General features: G+C 40.1%; 4 protein-coding genes across 5 annotated transcripts; 2 read left to right on the top strand and 2 right to left on the bottom strand.

Moving 5' to 3' along the window:
* Nucleotides 1-2,573: 2,573 nt before the first annotated feature.
* Nucleotides 2,574-7,037, bottom strand: upf3b (UPF3B regulator of nonsense mediated mRNA decay). Its single transcript, XM_004545766.6, has 10 exons — nucleotides 6,585-7,037; nucleotides 6,278-6,384; nucleotides 6,085-6,191; nucleotides 5,776-5,874; nucleotides 5,486-5,596; nucleotides 5,360-5,403; nucleotides 5,096-5,284; nucleotides 4,852-5,009; nucleotides 4,060-4,375; nucleotides 2,574-3,982 (listed from the first exon to the last, which is right to left on the bottom strand). The coding sequence occupies exons 1-10, from the start codon at nucleotides 6,693-6,695 to the stop codon at nucleotides 3,845-3,847; spliced, it is 1,380 nt and encodes a 459-aa protein (XP_004545823.3). The 5' UTR covers nucleotides 6,696-7,037; the 3' UTR covers nucleotides 2,574-3,844.
* A 527-nt stretch (nucleotides 7,038-7,564) lies between these two features.
* Nucleotides 7,565-8,777, top strand: ndufa1 (NADH:ubiquinone oxidoreductase subunit A1). Its single transcript, XM_004545765.5, has 3 exons — nucleotides 7,565-7,818; nucleotides 7,901-7,990; nucleotides 8,628-8,777. The coding sequence occupies exons 1-3, from the start codon at nucleotides 7,717-7,719 to the stop codon at nucleotides 8,646-8,648; spliced, it is 213 nt and encodes a 70-aa protein (XP_004545822.1). The 5' UTR covers nucleotides 7,565-7,716; the 3' UTR covers nucleotides 8,649-8,777.
* A 1,861-nt stretch (nucleotides 8,778-10,638) lies between these two features.
* Nucleotides 10,639-14,005, bottom strand: nkap (NFKB activating protein). The gene is made up of 8 exons (XM_014412590.4): nucleotides 13,344-14,005; nucleotides 12,990-13,070; nucleotides 12,569-12,633; nucleotides 12,386-12,481; nucleotides 12,256-12,298; nucleotides 11,973-12,170; nucleotides 11,364-11,513; nucleotides 10,639-11,046 (listed from the first exon to the last, which is right to left on the bottom strand). The coding sequence occupies exons 1-8, from the start codon at nucleotides 13,823-13,825 to the stop codon at nucleotides 10,872-10,874; spliced, it is 1,290 nt and encodes a 429-aa protein (XP_014268076.2). The 5' UTR covers nucleotides 13,826-14,005; the 3' UTR covers nucleotides 10,639-10,871.
* A 912-nt stretch (nucleotides 14,006-14,917) lies between these two features.
* Nucleotides 14,918-20,692, top strand: zbtb33 (zinc finger and BTB domain containing 33). Of its 2 annotated transcripts, none has more exons than XM_004545761.4 (2): nucleotides 14,918-15,408; nucleotides 17,528-20,692. In XM_004545761.4, the coding sequence occupies exons 1-2, from the start codon at nucleotides 15,096-15,098 to the stop codon at nucleotides 19,378-19,380; spliced, it is 2,166 nt and encodes a 721-aa protein (XP_004545818.3). In that variant the 5' UTR covers nucleotides 14,918-15,095; the 3' UTR covers nucleotides 19,381-20,692. The 2 variants fall into 2 exon arrangements, with proteins under 2 accessions (XP_004545818.3, XP_004545819.2); XM_004545762.4 differs by lacking the exon at nucleotides 14,918-15,408 and adding an exon at nucleotides 15,491-15,773.
* Nucleotides 20,693-21,403: the final 711 nt, after the last annotated feature.

Raw genomic sequence — 21,403 nt, 5'->3', positions numbered from 1 at the left:
AAACAAGAACTGGGTGCACGGGTTTGAATTTATTTTGGATTTTCATTAATCCTGAAGTATGCAATATTAAGTTAAATGTCCCTTAGCAAGTTGCATCTCGAGCAGATGCTTCTGGCATTATTCTGGCTGGACATTTGATTACTCTTCTTAGGAGAATTGATAGAGTTCACTTAAATTGTTTGGTTTCCTGGCTTTTAAGCATAGTCCACAAATTTTCAATAGAGCTGAGGCCCAGAAGCTTAATGTTATCCTGATTTTTCCATTTCAAAACGAATATTGATGTGTGTTTAGAATCATTGCCCTCTTGGAGCACCCTGCTGTATTCAAGTTTCAACCATGTAGCTGTTGATTTGAGGCGAAGTTGAAAAATAAGTAGTCCTCTCCTCCATTATTCCATCCACTTTGTGCAATGTACCAGTATCACTGGAAGCAAAACAGCCCCAGAGCATGATGCTACCACCACCATGATTCACATTTGGTACAGCTGCTGTTAAGCAGGTTTGAAAACATCACCTTTACTCCTCTGAACGTATTTCTTGTTACTGTGGCCAAATAGTCAAATCTTGGTCTCGTCTGACCATGAAAAAAACTTTTCTCCGGAAGGCATTTGGCTTTTCCACGTGGGCAGCTCCAAATTTTAGGTCAAACTTGAACGTGTCGATTTTTGGAGCAGGATGTAGATGTAAAACTTGACTGTAGTTGTTTAGAAATTATTCCAAGACATATTCCCAATTTGTGCAAACCTACATTTCTCCTTTTTAGATATTCACTGAGTTCTTTGAACTTTTTAATTGTCCTGAGTATTGGTCCACCCAGTGAGTGCTGTCAAATAAATCTCCAAAAGTCCAGATGAACAGAATCAACTTTTGGAGATTTACTTACCTGGATGATTGAGTATGCATCAAGATGTCAAATAAATCCGCTTTATGCTGGCAAACAGAAACTACCAGTTATTACTAGTATCATTAAAAGATTTGAGTGTATCTACATCATTGATCCTGTGTATACCATATAGTTGTTACTGTGTGTGGATTAGAGAAAATCCCAATTCCTGTTTTTAAGTTATTAAAGTCGTATGCTGTACAATCATTCCACCCTGGAAAAAGAAACAGCTCAAGAAATAACAAAAAGCCCCAAATTACCTTGACATTCATGACCACAATGAACGAAGCAAACTTCTGACTTCTCCTTCACTGTGATATAAATCCTCTAAGTTTTCTCTGCCCTCCCTGTTGTCTCTGCATCCAACTGCCGCTTTGCCTCATTTACTGGTGAAAAATTCTCAGTTCCAACTGAGCTGCCCCATTGAATGAGCATTTGTTCAATGGCACAATGACAACACCACCTGTTTGAAAGAGCACCAAAGCAGTCTTGACAGTCATGTCTCTAACATAACCGCTGATGCCGTGACATTTTTTCCACAGGTTGGGAGCACCTTGGCTCTTTGTTGTTCTTTTTTGACTTTTCAAATCCTCCTTATCCCATTTAAAGGTTGTAATTTTGCCTTCACCTGCATCCATCTGGTAATAATCATGAAGAAAAATAAGATAAACAAAGAAAACGAGATAAATGCAGTGTAACACTACAGAATGGATCGTTGTTATCTATCCATTTGAATTGCACTAGTCTGGTTTTATTTCAGAGTCCCTGGGCTCCTGCAGGCTCATTTATAGGCGCACTACTTTCTCCTTTTTCCGCCCCTTTTCACACACCTCATATGAAGCTCCGATACCAGACAGGTGAGCTGAAATAATATGAATCCAGCTGGAAACAACACATTATGCTGCTGTAAGTGTAACAATAGCTTCCGAACACCGAGCCAACTTCCTTCTGGTTCGTACACCATGCATAGTAGCACCTCTCTGGCTGAAGTGAACATGAACGGAAGAAGGAAAGAAGCCGAAGCACATTCTCACCTGAGCCTTTCAGTCATGTCACATCACTAACCCACAGTTTGAAGTTCAGCTTTAAAAAAAAGAAACACCCAAAGAAAAACTGCTGCTGTAGCATTACCTCCAAGTGCTGCTGCTTCGCTTTTATCCTTGCTTCCTGCTGCTGATGTCCACAGCAAAGTCCAAGCACACCTACTTTTTTTTTGTCATGCAAATCTATTTCATTTAAATGTTTCACGGCAAACCGCGTCGTTATGTTCCAGGTCCAACCTGCAGGATAAACGAAATAATAACCCCCCCAAAAAAGGCTTTTGTTTATTCTTACTTTTGTTTTGTCTGCAGACAATAATCTGGGATAGATCTGCATGTAAACTGTGTCATTACCACGAGTTTATAATGTGAATATTTTACTTTGTACTGAGTTATGCTGATTCTGTAATATCCAAGCACAAGGTCGTGAGTTCCTTATTAACATTCTTACACTTCTTTTGATGGACAATTGTTTATTTCTTTAGTTCAAAGGACTAAGTGTGGCGTCTCTTTCTACTGCACACAAGCTAAAGACACAGCTCAACATCAAAGTATTTGCTAGGTTGTTAGCTTTTCCCCCCACTTATGACTGATCAACAATCCAGATACTGGATCACTTCATACCTTAAAAAAAAAAAAAGATACTCAGACTTTAGTGACGATCTCTTTTATTAGTAGTCAAAAGAGGCTACAGTATGTTAGCATCACCAGCAGTGATATGTTTCCATGCTGCATTCAGATTAGAGCATCGCAGATGAATGTTTTAAGGACAGTTTGAGATTAGAAAAAGAGGAAAGGCCACAGATTGGTCGAGTCAGCTCCAATTTTACATGCCAGTCTAGTCAAAATGGCTGTTTCTCCTTTGTCACTGACTGAATGAAATGAAAACAGTTGATCCCAGATAACAGAAGCGCAGATTATATCTGCCAGTTCATGTTATATATGAATTGTACGGCTATCCAAGCAGAGTAAAGCCGAACCCTATGCCCTAAACATGAAACCCTCAAAGCAGTAATGTGAGTGTGCGAGTATAACATGGATCAAAATGGTATAAACAGGAACCTTAAAGCCAGAATAGGTTTTCTATTATTGTGGCCTAGGGTCTGTCTGATCTGTTGTGTTCCAGGCTCCCATCTAACAGAGGAGACAAGAGCGACCTGTCATATAATGGATTTACTTGATTTAGTCGAAATATAATACGTTTTTAAAAAGTGTAATAAGGCATATAGTGCATTGCGTTGACTTCTTGGGTGGCTGCTCCTCTCACTTGCTGGCTTTTCCTGTGAACTGTGAATAGTTCCCTAAGGTAAAGTCTGGAGAAACTGGGCTTAAGGATGGTGTGCATGGAGGAGTTAAAACGTGTAGCCCTCACACATTTAACACAAGCACAACTCAAAGGTTTGTGAGCATGGACGCTGGGATTGAGCCAAAGGTGTCATTTTTATGTGTACACTTCAAACTGAAAGTGCCAATGCTACAAAAGGAAAATCATTAAGGAGTGTAGAAACTATGCTGTAGAGCTCTGCAATGTAGAAATACTGACTGATTGGAAAGTTTGAGTGAGTTTTAGATGAAAGACAAGTTGAAAGCTAAAGTTTTCAGCGCCTACCACACATTTTCCATCAGAGAAACGCTACTGAAGTAAGGTCACTTTGAGTTTATGTGGTCCAAGAAAGCTTTGGCTTCACTAATGTGCCCTACAGCCAAACTCTTTCCAAAGTTTACCTCTTTGATCAAACAAAACTAAACAGGGTCACATTTAGGCACTAACAGGCTCCACAATCACACCTCTGCCTCTGAGACTGGGAGACCCTGATGCTGTGCTGCACGTGGCCTCCAGATGCCACTCTGCTGCTCTGAGCCCCACAGGCCTGTCTCCTCTCTCTTCGCCAAACGTAAAAATGCTGCAGGTAGAAATCTGCTCAGTCGTCTTCTTTCTCAGCCACTTTCCTAGCCTCGGTATCTGGCTTTCTGTCAGCGGAGTTGGATTCAGCTCCTCCTCCTGCAGCACGGTTGCGGCTTCTTGCACCTGGCTGGTACAGCTGAATAGCAGGCCGGTCCTGATACAGACAAAGAACAGGCTCAGAAACACAACTGGATGAAATCGTGTGATGATTTAAGACCTACGGGCAGTTACCTTATTCCGTAGCCGCTCTCTTTTCCCACCGTCCTCCTTCTTGTTGTCCTTAGCAGGCTTCTCTGGCTTCTCAGTGTGTGGGGAGTCTGGCATGTTTTCACCCTTCTTCTTCTCCAAGGGTTTATCTTTTTTAACCTCCTCCTCCCGCTTCTTGAAGGAGTTATCTCCATCCTGATGTTCCCTTCTTCTCCGACGTTCCTCATCCTGTCGCTTGAAGCGTTCCCTCTCTTTCTGCCGACGCTCCTTCTCGCGCTCTCGGTCTCTGTCTCGATCCGTGTCACGCTCCCTAAACTCCTTCCGCCCATCTTCGTCCCCTCTGTGGGAAAAGCACAAGCTTGACTGAACCTATAAGGGACCATTTTCATTATATGAAAGTAAGTATTGAGCCACCTCTTAATTAAAATCAAGTAGCAATCCATGTAGTCTGCCTTTACAAACATTTATTTAAAAACAAACAAACAAACAAACAACCAACACACATAACAACAACAGTCTTCCTGTGGAACTCCTACATTTTCCACAATCAACTGTAAGCAGTGCTATTGCAGAGTGGAAGTATTAAATAACCACATCAACTCAACCACAAAGAGAGATCAGGTGAAGTCAGAGAGAGCTGAGGCTAGTAGAGTGTCAACAATGTTTTGTTGGCTCAATACCCACAGAGCTCAAACCTCCTCTGGCATTAACATCATTCCGGTATTAAATATAATGGGGTCAACCTAAAATAGCTTGTTCACTTGAGGGTTGAAGGTTAATGTATTTGGACAATTAAAAGAAGAGTGATGAACTAACTTCCTTCCTCGATCCTCCTTGTGCTCGATGTTCTGACGTCTCTTATGATCAGAACCTCCCAAAGATCTGTCCTCTTTATTTGGCTTCTCTGGCTTCTTGGACTTCTCTTTTGGCTTCTCCGGGTTGCCTTCATCTCCTCTCTCTGGCTTCTTCAGGAGCTACAACAGAAAAAGTAAACACGCATCAAGTACTGAAAGTTGGACACAGTTTTGAGCTTATTCTTTCAACTACTGCACACACACACCTTTATCTTTGGCTCGTCTTTAGCTTGGTCTTTGTCCTTCTCCAGCGGTTTCTCGAGCTTCTTCATCTTCTCTGCCTCTTTGCGTTTCCTCCTCTCCTCCTCCCTCCACTTACGACGCTCCTCATCGCGCAGACGTTTGCGCTCGAGTTCCCTCCTCCTTCGCTCTTCTTTCTTCTCCTCCCTGAGTCTCTGAAGAACATTAAAACAAAATGTGTGAGGCCAGCCTTCAGCAATGTATACACATCTCGACCTGAACTTATTTACCTGTTTATTCTTCAGGAAGTCCAGCAGAGGAGTTGTTTTTTTAGCTTGAACAAAGGAAATGATAAAAATTATTCATTCTGCAGTGCGTTTGTTTGAAAACTATCAGTATTTGACTGCGAAACATACCAACGAGTTCCTTTGATTTAGCCTCAATCTCCTCCAACAGGATCTCAGGTGTAGACGTTAGCTTCTCGTCGTCCCCGTTGTAATATTCAAGGAACCTTTTGTAATCTGGATCTTAAAGTCAAATGAAACACAAATAAACACATTAATGATTATAGCAAGACTACTTTTTCTGTATCTTTATATGTGTTCCTAAATTGCACTTAAAGTGGACCTATAATGCTTTTCCTTATTTTCTGACATGCTGTTTTACAGTAGATGAATTGTATTTATCAAGGGGTGAATATATTTACCTTCGACAATTGTTCCACACTTTGCATCCTTTTTTTTACTTCTTTTCTTGGCAGTTTTTTGAAAAGGTGAAAACTCCACAATGGCAGGATACTCCTGACCTGTTCGTAAACATCATGTGGAAAAAGATGAAACTTCGGGTCCTTCCTACGGAAATCTTTAAATCAGTTTAGTAACTTCTTCCCTATATATATATATATATATATATATATATATATATATATATATATATATAAAAGCTTCCAGGCCTCTGGTAGAGGACCCGAGCTTGAAGGATAAACCGCCCGCATGGGCGTGCTGGGTGTTGTTACCTCTGCTGTCAATGAATACATATCCATCAAAGCGATCTCTGAAGAGGACTATATCCTCTTGGTTTCTGAAGTTGATATAAGCCCTTGCAAAGAGGTGAGGGTAAAGGCTGAAAGAGGAAAACACATGTGTCACACATATACGAGTATATTTATCTTTTGTTAACAGTGAGGGAATCTTTACAGATAAACTCACCTCGTGTCGTTAGAGAAGAACTCCAAATAGTCCACCTCTGGGAGCGGTTGCAGTTGCTCCTCCAGCTCCTCTTTGGTGAGACTTGGTGGTAGTCGTCTGATCACAATCTATTTTTTTTTTTTTAAATCATAGGTGAAGTTATTGTCCGGAGAACAAAGTTGGGGCTGATAAACAGATTTCTTAAGTTCACGCGCACTGTATCATTATACACGTGAAAGATGATAAAACACTACAACATAAAAATATTGCAATTTTATCAACCTGGCGGTTTATAGCAACATGAGCTAACGCAGCTAGCAAGTTTTACCTTTGTCATGGCCTCCTTCTTTTCCTTGGACTTCTCCGTCTTTTCTCCATCTTCACACTTTATCTCCACCCTTTTCTCCTTCGGTCGATTGTTTTCTTTGTCTTCCTTCATTGCGGCAAACTTTACTTAATCCGGGACTTGGGTCTCATCTCATTCAGCTGACTTGTTTACCTTTCAGCGAGTTAGCCTCTGCTAGTGAACGAAGTAACTAGAACTTCCTCACTGACGGTTAGCGCTGCGCTTCAGTATCAGCGCCGGAGTGGGGCGCTGCACATGAACTCAATTGTGCCTAGGCAATTAATTTAATAACTAAAATATATTTTGTGTTGTTTTATTTACATTCTTAATTAGTTTGTCCCTGAAAGGAATTATTCGGAAAGGTTAGTTAATGATGTTAGAAAGAAATAATGCTAGCATGAGCCAAAAAGAGCTTCCGCCTTTCAGATACACTTCAATTTAAAAGCTCACACGGTTGAGTTCGTGGGTTTTTTGTTTGTTTGTTTTAACAACGTCGTGTTTGGGGATTTCTAGACAAAAAAAAAAAAAACAAAAACAAAAAAAAAAAACAAACGAACGAAAGGAAATTAAATAAATCAGGATTTTTTTTAAAAAAGAGTGCATAATTAAAAATTTCGTGCTTTTAAGTCGATTTTTTTTGGGGCGGGGGGGAGACAGACTAACTCTAAACTAAAATTTTTGAGATAATAAAGAAATAGCGAAACGTTGACCTATAAATAGCTAAACAAACATTTGTACGTTTTTTTTTTCCAATGACAAGTGTCCATAAAAAACAATTAACATATAATTTGAATTATTATAGAATTTTTACCACTATTTTTCCTCCCAACATATCCATGTCCGATCGGTTTCGTCTTTTGACAGTAAAAGGATAATTTAATCAAGTAATCATCGATTTAAATTTACGATCAAAATGAATTGTTGAATTGAAGTATTTTATCTTGAAATTCTTCAACAGGAAGTTATTGTCTTGTCCTGGAAGAGGAACGTAGGTCGTGCTGACGGTCGACATTTTGCTACTTTCTGGGATAAATAAACAGCGTTAGGTAGGTTTGGGGCAACTTTGTTGTCCTCGAAGTTGCTCTTTGTCCCCTGACAGTTAGACGCTGTAATCATGTGGTATGAAATTCTGCCCGGACTCGGCATCATGACCGTGTGTCTGATCATCCCCGGTGTCGCCACCGCGCAGATCCACAAGTTCACTAACGGAGGAAAGGTGAGGACGCAGGCGCTGCCAGCAGGTTCTCGTGTTGTGTACCAGACTGCTGGATTATAAAGAGTGTGTTTTTCCCCCGCAGGAGAAAAGGATTGCTCGGGTTCCGTGGCAGTGGTATCTCATGGACAGAGACAAGCGAGTGTCAGGAACCGGACGCTACTTTGACTCCAAGGTTAGCTTCCCTCTGCCCATAATAAGTAATGCTAATGAATAGCAAAGTGTGCAACTTACAGCCTTCCCCTGAGACTACAACTGCATATAAATATAAAAATCGCTTAAACTACCCGACAGTAGTGTGCACAGTTTCATAAAAAACAGTATGTGCAAATACGGTGCACTTTCAAAACCCTAGGTTTGTTTCAGTTAGTCGTTTCATGGAGGCACTCTTGGTAGCACATTTGCAGGATCTGGGGTGCATCTATACATAGGTGCGTTTTCAAATGGCTATAACTTCATCACAGAAATAATTTTTATCCAATTGTCTCCTATAATGATACTTTAACCTAAACTATATAATTATGCAAACTGATCATCCCATATGCTCTCTGCTAAATAACCAGATGCCATACTATAGCCTCATATAGTACCACACGGTGGTCTTCTTTGTTCTCGGTCATCAGGTATCACCAAAATCCATCAACTTTGTAAAATACTGAGGATTTACAGGCAGCGATGGGGGTGTTAGTCATGTGTAGAGCATAAAAGGAGACTTAAAAAGTCCACAAAATGAGTTATTAGCTTAAATGAACACAATGGCTGCTCATGTATAACTACGTTTAATCCTTATTTGTTTCTCTTTTTCTCACCAGGGACTTGAGAACATCCACTGACGAGGAACCCGGAGAGACCCGGGAGAAGAAAGTTCTTTGTTGTACATTAAAAGATTATATTTAACATTCAGTTGTTTGTGTTTTTCAGTCTTTTAAGATGGGTGATTAAACTCTTCCACACACTGGGAATCTTGTGAGGCTTCTTATATTGATTTCTACCAGTAACAGAAGGAGGAGTGCAGTTACTATTATTTATTTATTTTTTTATATCTGCTTAAATGTTGACAGGTTTACTGGACTTGAGATGTATAACAGTACCTGCTGTTATCATTTAGCTGTAATACAATTCCTGCAGCATCACATTAACTGTAACTAACTTTATTGTTCTGAGTGGCTTCAACAAATAACTGTTAAACAAAACAAAAAGACGTGATCTTAATCCATACATTTTTTTCAATACAGTTCAATTATGTCTTTCAGTTTTTTACAAATATGTTTTTAAAAAAAAACTTCTATTACTGTCCTCCTTGTGCTTACAAAAATGTTCATATAAACAAGCAATAATGAAACGCTGTGGGAAAAAAATCCCCTGTAAGAAAAAAAATACAATAATTCTGTATTAGCAATTTTTAGAAATTGCACAAGTGAAAAACATCTTAGAAGTCACAAGACTTTCAACTCGTAAATAAAGGTTTTAAAAAACAGATGAAGTAAATGTACATTGACCACTGATGTACTATAATGACGTTAAAGAAGCTGAAACAATTGCATTCGCTGTGGCATTGTTTTGATAAGCTTCTGCAATGTCACAAGATTTATTTCCATCCAGTTTTGCATTCATTTTTCACCAAGAACTTGCATTGATGATGGTAGATTGTGACTGCTGCGCTAACCCTTCTCCAGCACATCCCAAAGATTCTCAAGGAGGTTAAGGTTTGGAGTGGCCAATCCATGTGTGAAAATGATGTCTCATGCTCCCAGAACCACTAATTCACAATTCAAGCCAGATGAATCCCGGCATTGTCATCTTGGAATATCCCCGTGCCATCAGGGAAGAAAAAAACCATTGATGGAATATCCTGGTCATTCAGTATAGTCAGGTAGTCAGCTGACCTCATTCTTGGAGAACATACTGCTGCTGTATGACCAACCGAAGCAACCCCAGACCAAACACTGCCCCCACAGGCTTGTACAGTAGGCACTAGGCATGATGGGTGCATCACTTCATCTGCCTCTCTTCTCACCCTGACGCACCCATCACTCTGGAACAGGATAAATCTGGACTCATCAGACCATGTGACCTTCTTCCTTTGCTCCAGAGTCCAATCTTTATGCTCCCTCGCAAATTGAAACCCTTTTTTCCAGTTTGCCTGACTAGTGGCTTTCTTATGGCTACACAGCTGTTCAGTCCCAATCCCTTGAGTTCTCTTCGCATTGTGCATGTGGAAATGCTATTAAACATAGCCCTGAGTTCTACTGTTGTTTTTCTTTGATTTGATTTCATCAAACGTTTAAACGTTTAAGTGATTTTTTTTTTTGGCCCGGCAGTATATATCTGATACATATTTTGAAATGAAAAAGAAAATGCTTGGAACAAAGAAGCAGACTTTTGCTTTAGACTGTGGTCTTGGAGTGGCTGTAAAATTGATTTGGCTGTACTTTACAACACAGCTCAAACTTTTTTTTTAAGTACTGAAATTTTCACGTGGTTCCTTTCTGTTCTTAAGAAGCTATTTGCTCAGATATTTGCTCAAAAATACTGGCAAATGTTTATTTTAAATATTCAGAGTTTGAAGGTAACATTGTTGCCAAGCTTTCTTAAATATGCTACAATTAACTCTTCACAAAAAAAAAGATCAGTTACTTAGTTTTAAAAGAAAAAGGCCTTATTTAAGTGGTTCACTCAGTCTGAGGACCTCCTGCACTTTAAAAAACAATAATACTACAAACTGCTCTTTTTTTCCTAAATTGTTTTCTACTCTTGATGCATTTATCACTTATAGTAGAACTCCCGGCAAAAACAGAAAGAAATATTAAAATGGCAACAAGATATGATAGTGAAAATTTATTTAACATTCTTGTTGGGAGCATTTGAAAAGATTTACAAGAGATGGATAGAAAAGGGAAGGAGAATACAACTGAAAACTTCTCAGACACAATTTTTACAGTTAAAACACTTCTGCACTGTACACTCAGTTCAAACTGAGAGGGAAAAAAAAGCTTTACACCTCAGGTCACCAAACAAAGAGTAAAGGTTCCAATAACAGGAGACAAACTGGTCGTTCACTTCTCCTCCTTGCCTTTGGTTTTCCTGTACACCATCTCCCTGAAGCTCGACAGGATCTTGCTCTCTCTCTTTCTCCTCTCCTCCTGGTTGAACGATGCCAGGGCTCGCTTTTCGTCTGCGCTGTAGATCTGGTTTTCCTTTCTCAGACGCACGGCCTCCATACGACGATGTCTGCGGGGCGAAAAATTTGTCAGTATTACAGGAAGAAAAGCTGAACACGCTTCTGGATCTGCTCAACTCAACCCAGCCTAGAGCACAAGCTAAAGCAAATGTTACAATGTGCAGAGATTAGTAAAGAAATTAAACAACATTTAAAGCAATCAGCTCTTTTTCCCCTCGGGGAAAAACAAGTATGTTTCTGTAAAAGATAAGATGTAATGCAGATCGTGGAATATCTGTTGATAGAAAAACCTGATCGTTCAGTATATTCAGGCAGTCAGCTGACCTAATTTTTCATGAAAAATTTCCATTTTCTAAACATTACGTACCTGCTGCCACTCATGACGTAACCAGACTTCTCGAAGTTTGCGATCTCATCGCTGGTGAGACCAATCTCTCCTCTTCTTGGGATACGTTTGCCAGCTTTCACGTACTCTGCCATGGCAGCACCTTCACCTGGCAACAGGGCGTGACCGAAACTGGAGGAAGGAGGAAAAAAAAGAAAAAGAAGCTTTTATCAAAAATTCTGCCAAATGATTTAGACAAGTTGTGTGGTGGAAATGTTTAACAGAGTCTGTCTTATTTTGTCACATCTGATAAACTGAATCACGGTGATTTCTATTTTTTTTATAGCCTAAATAAAACTGAAAGACCCAATCAATTATCAGAAATCTTCAATAAAGTCAACTCTACTATCACTTTTTTAAAAAAAATCCCAGTCTTCAAGCTCACCGTTTAGCAAGCAAGTTTGAAAATACGTAACCTCTGTTATTTTTTCTGTTTTCAGACATTTAATCAGTTTTCTGTACTGTGCTGTACAGGTACACTCCACTGTAAACAGCAGTTGTGTTTGGGAATTCAACACAAACTACATTAGGGTTAGATGCTTTTCTCTTTAAGTTTGTTAATGCAGGAATTAACCCCGAACAGTGACTCACTCCAAAGGTCGATCGTTCTGAGACATGTGAGTGAGAGGAGCTTCGGGGCCGACCACATGCTCATCCATGGAGGTTTTCTCCACCCACATCACCCCATTGGGATCTTCCTCCTCTTCGTCCTCTGAGGCCTCGCTGCTGGAGTCGCTGCTGGACTCCTTCCGGCTTTTCTTCGCCTTCTTCTTCTTGGACTTCTTAGACCTGACGGGAAACAGGATGCTTGGTTAGTCAAATGGGCTGTTACCACGTCAACAGAGCTGATGCACAGCTTCGTATCAGAACTTACTTTTTGCTCTTCTTTTTCTTTTTCTTCTTCTTTATTTCTTCCTCTGAAACACAAAAACAAGACAGTTAAACTGATGAATCTGATTAGAGAAAAAACAAAACAAAAAAAGGGTGCTTTTCGTTCATCTTACCATCCGAATCTGATTCAAGCTCACTGTCCTCTGAGTGCTTTTTGTTCTTTCTCTTCTTGGACTTCTTCTTCTTTTTCTTTTTCTTCTTCTTCTCTTCTGATAATAACAGACAGAATGGGTTTGTTATAAATTCACAGAAAATGTTGGATTGCTGTAATTTATGTGTGTCCACACTCTGTGTACCTTCTGTGCTTGATTCTGAACTGCTGTTTTTCTCGTCTTCTTCAACTGGTGTGAACTCATCGGAGCTGATGGAGGTGAAAAAAAATACAGAAAAGAATTTTTGATACCTGAAAATAAGACAGAACAACGCCTGATGTCTCTGCCAGGGCGCCAACAGGTATGACACATCAAGACCTTTTAAATAACTGCTTAAATAAAATTTAACAGGAAAAGTAAGATTTAAAAGGTGGAAAAATTGGTTAAAACAAAGTCATTGCGAAACAGAAACTCTTACGGTGATGAGACTAAAAACATCTAAGACCAAGACACACAGAATTTAAGACAGTTTTAATTAAAAAAAATCTTTTACAAATAAATGCAGTTTTAAAGACATGTGTCTCCACAAACCCAACACAAAATTAACAGTATGTTCCTCACTTACTCTGGCTCTTTCACTCTGGGTGAATATCCCCAAACTTCAGGACAACCCAGCTCACCGATCCTCTCCCTCTCCTGCAGGCGCCTAAAACACAAGTTTGCAAAAACGTGTTTTTAACTGAAATGTCAAACTACACTTAGATTAGCAGCAAATCAAAAGAGGACGGCTTCCATCCGTTTGGTTTTTGGTAACAGATGCATTGACGAGCCCTCCACCTCCAGAGGACTGTTCATCTGAAGTGGTGGCACGTCATAAAATGCACCAATAGGCTCGTGTACCTGAGGACTGATTTGTATTATGGGAATTGCAGGGTTCAGGCTTTGATAGCTTTTCACAGTGATGTTAGACTTTTCATACCTGGCGATAAAAGCCTCTTGTCTCTGCCGCTGAGCGTCGTCCCTCTGCTGCTCGTAGTAATAATCATCTTTGAGGCCGCCGTGTTTTCCCGGAGGCTCGGACCAGTGGTTGCTGTGGTTGTGGCTGCTGTTGTTGTTGTTGTTATGGCGCTCTCTGGATCGGGACCTTGATCTTGATCTGGATCTGGACCTGGAGCGGCTACGATGAGGACTTCCTATGCGGATCCGTCTAATGTTTCTGGCCTCTTTGAATCGACGCTCCCGTTCCTCTCGCTCCCTCTCACGGTTGCGTGGCTTAGGAAGTTTGGGTCCGAAGCTGTCCGGAGACAAGCTACGGTCGCGGCTGTCGCTGCGATGGCGACTGCCGCTGCGATGGCGACTGCCGCTGCGATGGCGACTGCGGGAGCGGGTCCGAGGTCTACGGGCCCGAGGACTGCGTGGCTCCCCGCCGCCGTCAGAACTCGATCGATCCGACAGAGGCATGCCCTCTGACCGTGAGAGACTCACTACAGGACGGGGTAAAAAGTAATTAAGTAATTAGTATCTAAGTAATCAGTATCTAAGAGGAGATTTAAAAGATGTCGCACACAGTTTATCTTCTTTTCCCTACGCAGAGAGCGTTTAATAACAGGAAGTACTGGTTGGTCCGTCCCAAAAAAGAATCCGACGTCAGATGTCATAGAGAACAGTTCCCAACATATTGATATAACACAATTTTCTTGCATTAAAATAATGTAAAAAAGAAAAAATCCTCAAAACTTGCATAATTACTAGCAATATGTATGGAATAAGTCCCAGTAAAACCAGTCAGATTAATTTAGGATATTTATCTATGTTTCTTTGGCTTATACTTTCTTTAAGTTTTTTTTGAATAGTTTTATAGGGAAATATTCCTGCATGTATACTTGTAGACAGTTTATGTGCATGTCAGTATTTTCAGATGACAAAACTGAGAAGGAAAGCATAACTAATTTAATTTGTGTATACTGTGTACTCTTGATAAATATGTATTGTGAAAAACGAAATACGGTATGAATTATACTGAAGTGTATAATATAATCACTATGTAAAGAAAAAAAATAGGCTGTTCTTAATTTTTTTTATTCTAAATTCATAGCAACAGTAACAACTATAAAAAATATATAATTTCTTAGGTGGTTTTGATATCTTTTTTATTTTTTTCCAAATGTTAAGCTGGAGTTTACTTTTTATTACTTTCTGTTTTAGCTTTAGATTAATTAATCACTAATATGAGGGGAGATTTGTCAGGGGCAGATTTAATCATTTTAGAGTAGGCATTACAATTTAAACATTTAACCAAAGAATAAAAATAGAAATTTCCAAAATGTTTGAAAATTTTTCTTTGTACATTTTTTTTTTCAAATTCAGTAATAATTCTGTTTTAGTTAGCCTATTTTTCACAGGTAAACATGGGATGAATAAACAAAAAATCATTAATTTTATATCAGGTCAAAAAAAAATATTGATTTATTTTATTTTGCATTTACAAGGTCGGGCGGGGGGTGGGACGCGGGGTAGTCCGAGAGTTTTGTGGCTGTGAAAAACTGTGAAAAACCCAACTTCCGGTTTTTCGCAACGCGCTCACGCGCCACCGGAACTACCGAGGTTTAACCGACCAACACACGGTCGTGTCTCCTACTGCTCAACTCAACATCTCTGGAAACTGGACTGCGTGTTCACTAAATTTGAGTCTTTTTAGCAGCAAAGAAACAGAGCAGCTTGGCACGTCGAGATGTCGCTCTCTATAGTTCAAGTTAAAAGAAAACCGGAACCCGTGAGCAAGCCCGTGGAGGAGAAATGCGCAAAGGAGTACTTTTTCACGGAACTGGAAACCACTGCTACATGTCTGATCTGCAAGCAGAAGGTTTTATTCAAGGAGTTCAATATGAAGAGGCACTACGACGCAAAACACGCGGAAAAGTATAACCCATACCAGGGCCAGAAGAGGAAGATGATGTACGATCAACTTCAGAGAGAGTTCAACGGCCTTTCACCGCCGGCTTCCAGCCTAAAAAGAGAGGATGAATTCAAACGCTATTCTGCAGGTACTTATTCAATTGACCGTTTATTCACCCGTGACCGTTGTGAGCTTTTATTTTGAAGGCGAGACTTGTGAACCGGCAGTTATCGCGCTGCTAACCGGCGTGCAAAAAGTAAACAGTTTCCAGTTGAAATAACCTCAGAACTGAGCTTTATTTGTATTTATATGAAGCTAGGACGATGTTTTTAAATGTACTTTAAAGCCACATAGTTTGCATTTGAATGCTTATAATCGCTTACGACTGCGACTCCTGGTGGCTGAGAATGAAAAGTGAGGCTCTCTGTTGTTGTTAGCCATTGTTTGTCGTTCATTAACATATCCGCCGGCTGCCACCCTGCTCACTCCTGACAAAATCATCAAGGTTTGCAGGTAAACCTCATCAATTTAACGCTGCTGTTAGAGAGGATTTCGATTTGGCCTCTATTCTACTAGAGGCATGCTAATAGTATGCTAAACAGCGGGCCGCGATTCATTAAGGAGGAAACGGTGCTACCTTTGTTAGCAATAGATGTCTTAAAAGCTTCAGTAGAGATAATAATTGCGCTCTCAGTGTTGCATTAATACCCCCTTAATGTCTTTTTAATATGTTCCTCAATCTGCCTTGGTGTCACAAGAGGCTAAAAATGTCCCGCAAATTAACGTTTACCTAGCGCCAGCTAAGGGACGGTTTTGTTTTTGTTGCCAGGCTAACGTAATTAGCATGTCTGACATTGTGTGCACAGAAACGGAATTATGCTGTCCAAGGTTATAATTAACAAAAACTAAACTAAAAACATACAGATGATCACTTTAGGTTTAGTCTTTGCTAAGGAGAAGATGTTCACTTGCCTGTGACTGAAATTATAATACATGATCTAAACTGCCAAAATGTATATCTCCTATAATACAGTGAGTAAAAAAGACACAAACGTAACACTGAAACCGATAATAGCTAAACTAAAAAACCCACCCTGGATACCAAGAACTATATTAAGATATTTTTTTATGTGCATAAATAAATCCGCTAACAAAAATATAGGAGGCCAAGCTGGAGGTGGCAGAGTGGAAGATTTTGCCATAATTAGAAATTAGTATGTCAGAGGGACTTGTGCATAGGAAGGTTAGTGGATATACTGGACAAAGACTGCTGGATGTGGAGCTGCCAGGCAGGAGGATAAGAGGAAGACCACAGAAGATTCATTAATGTAGTACAGGAAGATGCAAGGATACAGTAAGAGTGGGTCATAGTGACCTCAAATGGAATCAGCAAAAAGAACAAGATGCCTTTAGTTTGTAATATTTGGAAGACATTGTAGTAGCAGTGTAAAGTGTTAGCTTAAACATTAGTTTTTCAACTATACTCTTTTATATTATACAGTGTCCCATTGAACCACTTTCTCTCCTTTTTCCATTATTCAGTTTATCAAGCAATAAACAATTTATTATTATTTTTATTATTATTAGTTGAAACAGTCGCCTGCAGATGCTGAGTTAACAGACTGACCAATGAGTGAACTGTTTCTATCCAAAAAAAAGGGCCCTATAGCTCCTAGACCACCATGACTCTAGCTATACCAAAACATGAGCCATGATTCAGGCTGAACCTCCTCATGTATTGTTCTGGGTTGTTTTGATGTTCCTGTTAGAACTGGAAATGCAGGAAATGGCAAAACTGAATTTGAGCCAGCTCTTTTACTATCTGTTGACATAACTTGTGTAACTCACATTGCTCTGCATGGTGGCACGTTATAATTAAGACATGATATAATAATATGATAAGATCAACTTTATTTATCCCAAAATTTAGGAAGAAAACGGTAAGAAACCAGGAAAATAAAATAAAAACCGACCAAATATAGTTGCTTATTAAGTTAAAAATTACTCAAAATGTGAATATTCAATTTAAATCTAAAAATGAACCTGTACTTTGTTTATCTTAGTTTCATTTTTTTTAATGCCACTTAACTTTTATTTTTTAATTGTAGTTCTATTTCTTTAAATAAAAACTTTTTTGTGCATTTCCTTTTATTTAGTACTTAGTGATTGTTGACTCTATGAAAAATGCTTTGGATATGAATAAATGTTACTTGCTTCACGTTGTTGTGCATTCACAGGTTTGATTATGATTTGCTTTTTCTCTGTAGACATGCCGAGTCTGAAGCTGATATCTGCGACCGACACACAGTACTCAGCAGCTGTGCTGAAGAACATGAATGAGCAGCGGAGCCACGGATTATTTTGCGATATCACCATCATTATACAGGACAGGAAGTTCAGAGCTCACAAAACTATCCTGTCTGCCTCAAGTACGTATTTCCACCAGCTGTTTACCGTGGCTGGGCAAGTGATTGAACTAAGCTTCATCAGGCCTGAGATCTTTGAGCAGATTCTCAACTATATTTACAGCTCTAAGATTGTCAGAGTCCGCTCTGACATGCTCGAAGAGCTCATCAATGCCGGGCAGATACTGGGAGTAAAGTTCATTGCAAACTTGGGTTCACCATTATCACAAGTTAAGGGCCTTCCTGGTTTGTCTAAGGAGGCAGAAAGCAAAAGTGACTCATCTACAGAGATGATGCCGATCATCACAGAGTCCTTCTCAATATCTGCGGAGGAGTTCAATCAGGTAAACAAGCCTGCGGATAACGAGGAGGACTCGGACAGCGACGTTCTGTTTGTCTCGAAAACAGATAGTCAGAACAAAGTGGTCGGCTGTGGTGAAGTCATTGATTTGGAGAAAATGGATTCAGAAAATGTCCCGTCAAGCCAAAATGTAGAATCAAATCATGCAGTTTCAGAATGCAAAGACAAAGCTACCACTCCCTCGAAACCATCTGCTTCAAATCCTCCCAGCATCAGCTGTCCTAAACCAATTTTAATAGACAGCAGCCCTCTACAGAGCCCGGACAGCAGCTCCAACAACTCGTCTTCCCCTGCCAGAGTTTACTCAGGAAGTGCTCCCACAACACCAGCCAGAACAAGCAGTTTGACCCCAGAGCCATCGAGTGCCTCTCAGCCCCCTGAAAACAGCGACATAATGGGAGTCCACAAGAAGCAAGTGTCTACTTCATCTCAGCAGGGGGACTTCAAAATAAGACTCTCTGATTTATCGGAAAGTTCGACACTTCAAACAAATGTTCCCAAATCTGCTATAACGGGTAAAAAGACAGTGACGCTCAGCACAGCCACGGAAATCGACTCTATTTCGTCAGGCTGCAAGGTGTATGCCAATATTGGAGAAAATACGTATGACATTGTCCCGGTGAAAGAAGATCCAGGCGAAGGAGGCTCCAAAGCCAATAAAGGGAAGAGAGCTTTTATGGCGACACCATTGAAACCCTTCGAAAAAACACCCGTGTCACCCAAGGCAGGACCAAACAAGAAGAGGACCAAAACGGAGCTCGAGGACCACTACGAGCTCATCATGGATGGAAAGACTTTCTACGTGTGCATTGTCTGTAAGCGGCCCTACGTGTGTTTGCCAAGTCTGCGCCGTCACTTCAACACCCATTCGTGGGAAAAGAAGTACCCGTGTCGTTATTGCAACAAGGTGTTTGCCCTGGCCGAGTACAGAACTAAACATGAAATCCACCACACAGGAGAGAGGAGGTACCAGTGCTTGTTGTGCAATGAAATGTTTATAAACTACCAGTTACTCTCCGCTCACTGCAAGCAAGTTCACAATCAGGATCCTTGCGGGAGGAAGGAGAAAGACGACGGCGGCAACAACTTGTACCGCCTGCTTCCGTGTAAAACAGTGCAGATGAAGTCGTACTCGTGGACTACAGATGGGCCAGGGGTCCCAGTAATATCGGAGGACGGCAGCGTGCATCACATAACCTCAGTCGGCGAAGCAATGCACTCGTCCACCCAAAGCAGGATGTTGAACTGGGACGACATTTTCGTTGAGCCCGACGCTCACATGGCGCCTAACAGCCGTGCACAACCGGAGACAGCTATGAACACGCCTCCACAGGGTCCAGCAGAGTACTACTAAGCACAGCTGACACCACTCCTTTTATTATATGTGCCTTTTAGGTGCCCCTCTTTCTCCTCGGTTCCACATCAACAATATTTTTGCGCAATTCTCAATAGTTTCAGCTGTACAGTGCGGTCTCATTAGTCTGTCAGTTGAAATGAGTGGACTAATACTGTAGTGATAACACAGGTACTAGTTTGCTGGTGGCGCTCAGTTATATGGTGAACAATGTAATGGGACCGTACCTCTCATGTTCCTCTGCTTTTTTAAAATGGCCATGATCTTTTACATTAGGTGAGCACAGAAATGGACGCGGTTCAAACATGATAGAAATGAAGAGTTTTTATGAATGAAAAGGCAAAAAAAAAAAAATGAAACGGCTGTTTTGTTTTTCAGTTTTATTTTTTCAACAGGCTACATTCCCTTAATCGTGAAATGACATTAAACGGAGGCCTGTTTAATGAAATGGAAATGGGGTTACCTATTTAAAGTGATGTATGAAGCCTTATTGTGTGTATGTGCAGCCAGTTTTGGTTACATTACACATGAAATGATGAATTTTCAGGACCGATCATTCCCGTTTCTTTTTTAAATCTCATTCTGTGCGAGAGAATGTTGATTATGAATTTCATTATATTTGTATTTTGTCATCCTGGGTATGCAGTTATTTAATTTTTGTAGCAGCCTGGAAAAGAAACTTTCTGTCTGTTAAAGGGGACCTGTTAAGATTTTTGAAAATATACGGTTACAGCAGGGGATGCTCGTATTAAACAGGGTCGGTATGTAATCTAAGGATCTCATTCATTCATCGTTCACAGTCCAGTGGGTCTGTGTCTCACCAGTGGGGCTCTCCCCAATCTTAATATAGGAGGAGCTTAATCAGCTTGTTTCAGACTAAGGCCCAGTATAAGATATGTGAGTATATAAATAAGGATTATTTTGTATCGCGAGTCATGCAAAGCCACTGTAGCATGGAGCTGGAAATGAGCTTAATAGTTCCCCTTTAAATACATTGTTTATGTTTATTTTTATTTCTGTTACTTTGTCACTTCCCTTTATTTAAAATTGCAAAATCTGCCCAGCTACATATAGAAGGCTGGAGATTTCTCCTACACGTGTGACGATAGGATGGAAATAAACTGAGCTTTATTACAGTCAATAGCTGTAGCACTTAGCATTCAGGCAGAAAACTCTTTGTTATAACTTTTCCGCTCTGTTTTTCACTGTGTCAGAGGGTAGTGATTGGTTAGTACAAGTAGTACTAACAGGGGAAACTGTACTTTGTCATGTCATCGTGCAGGGTTTCTTTTTAATAAACAGATTAACATCAGTATGTGATGTGTGGTGTGTTTTTGTGCTTGCTACACTCCAGTTTGGGCTCTTGACAGCAGGTTAACATTTCTTATAGTTTAAATTGGTCACACTGCCAGTATAGAAACAGAACAGCGCCTGTTTATTTCTTGTTTGTGCTACTGCACATTTCTAGTTTGTAGCATGTATTCTACAGTGTTTTATGGATAAATCCTGTAGTTTTGCTCAAAAGGGAGTGTATTTACTTGTTGTTTTTGTACTGAAAGGTTAGCAGCTCAGCTGTGTGAGGACTTTGGCTTTAAATCTTGTTATAAAGGTTTATTTTCTTTTGGTTCACCTGTAAAAATGTTTTCTGGGGTGTGATTTAGCATTTTTATTCCAACAAAACCAGTGGGGAACATTTAAATTTACCACAGTCTTTTTTTTTTCTTTTTTTTTTTAAACCATGAAGGTTTTGCTTGAGAAAGTAAACCCCATGTTTCATTAGCCCGTAGAACCATCTCTAACAGCAATAACTTGTTTTCGCTTTCTGTATGACTTTATCAGTCTCTCACATCGTGGAGGAATTTTACCCTTTTCTTCTTTATTGTTTCTTCACTTCATGGAGGTTTGCACACATTCACGACTCTCTTAAGGTTCCACGACAGCATTGAGGTCTGGACTTTGACTGGGCCATTGCCATTCAAATTTGCTGCTGTGCTTGGGATCATTGTCCAGCTGCATTCCCCAA

Source organism: Maylandia zebra, linkage group LG2 (assembly GCF_041146795.1).
Source record: "Maylandia zebra isolate NMK-2024a linkage group LG2, Mzebra_GT3a, whole genome shotgun sequence".
Lineage (NCBI taxonomy): Eukaryota > Metazoa > Chordata > Actinopteri > Cichliformes > Cichlidae > Maylandia > Maylandia zebra.
Note: the sequence above shows the minus strand (reverse complement) of the source record. Positions and strands in the feature narration are given on the sequence as shown.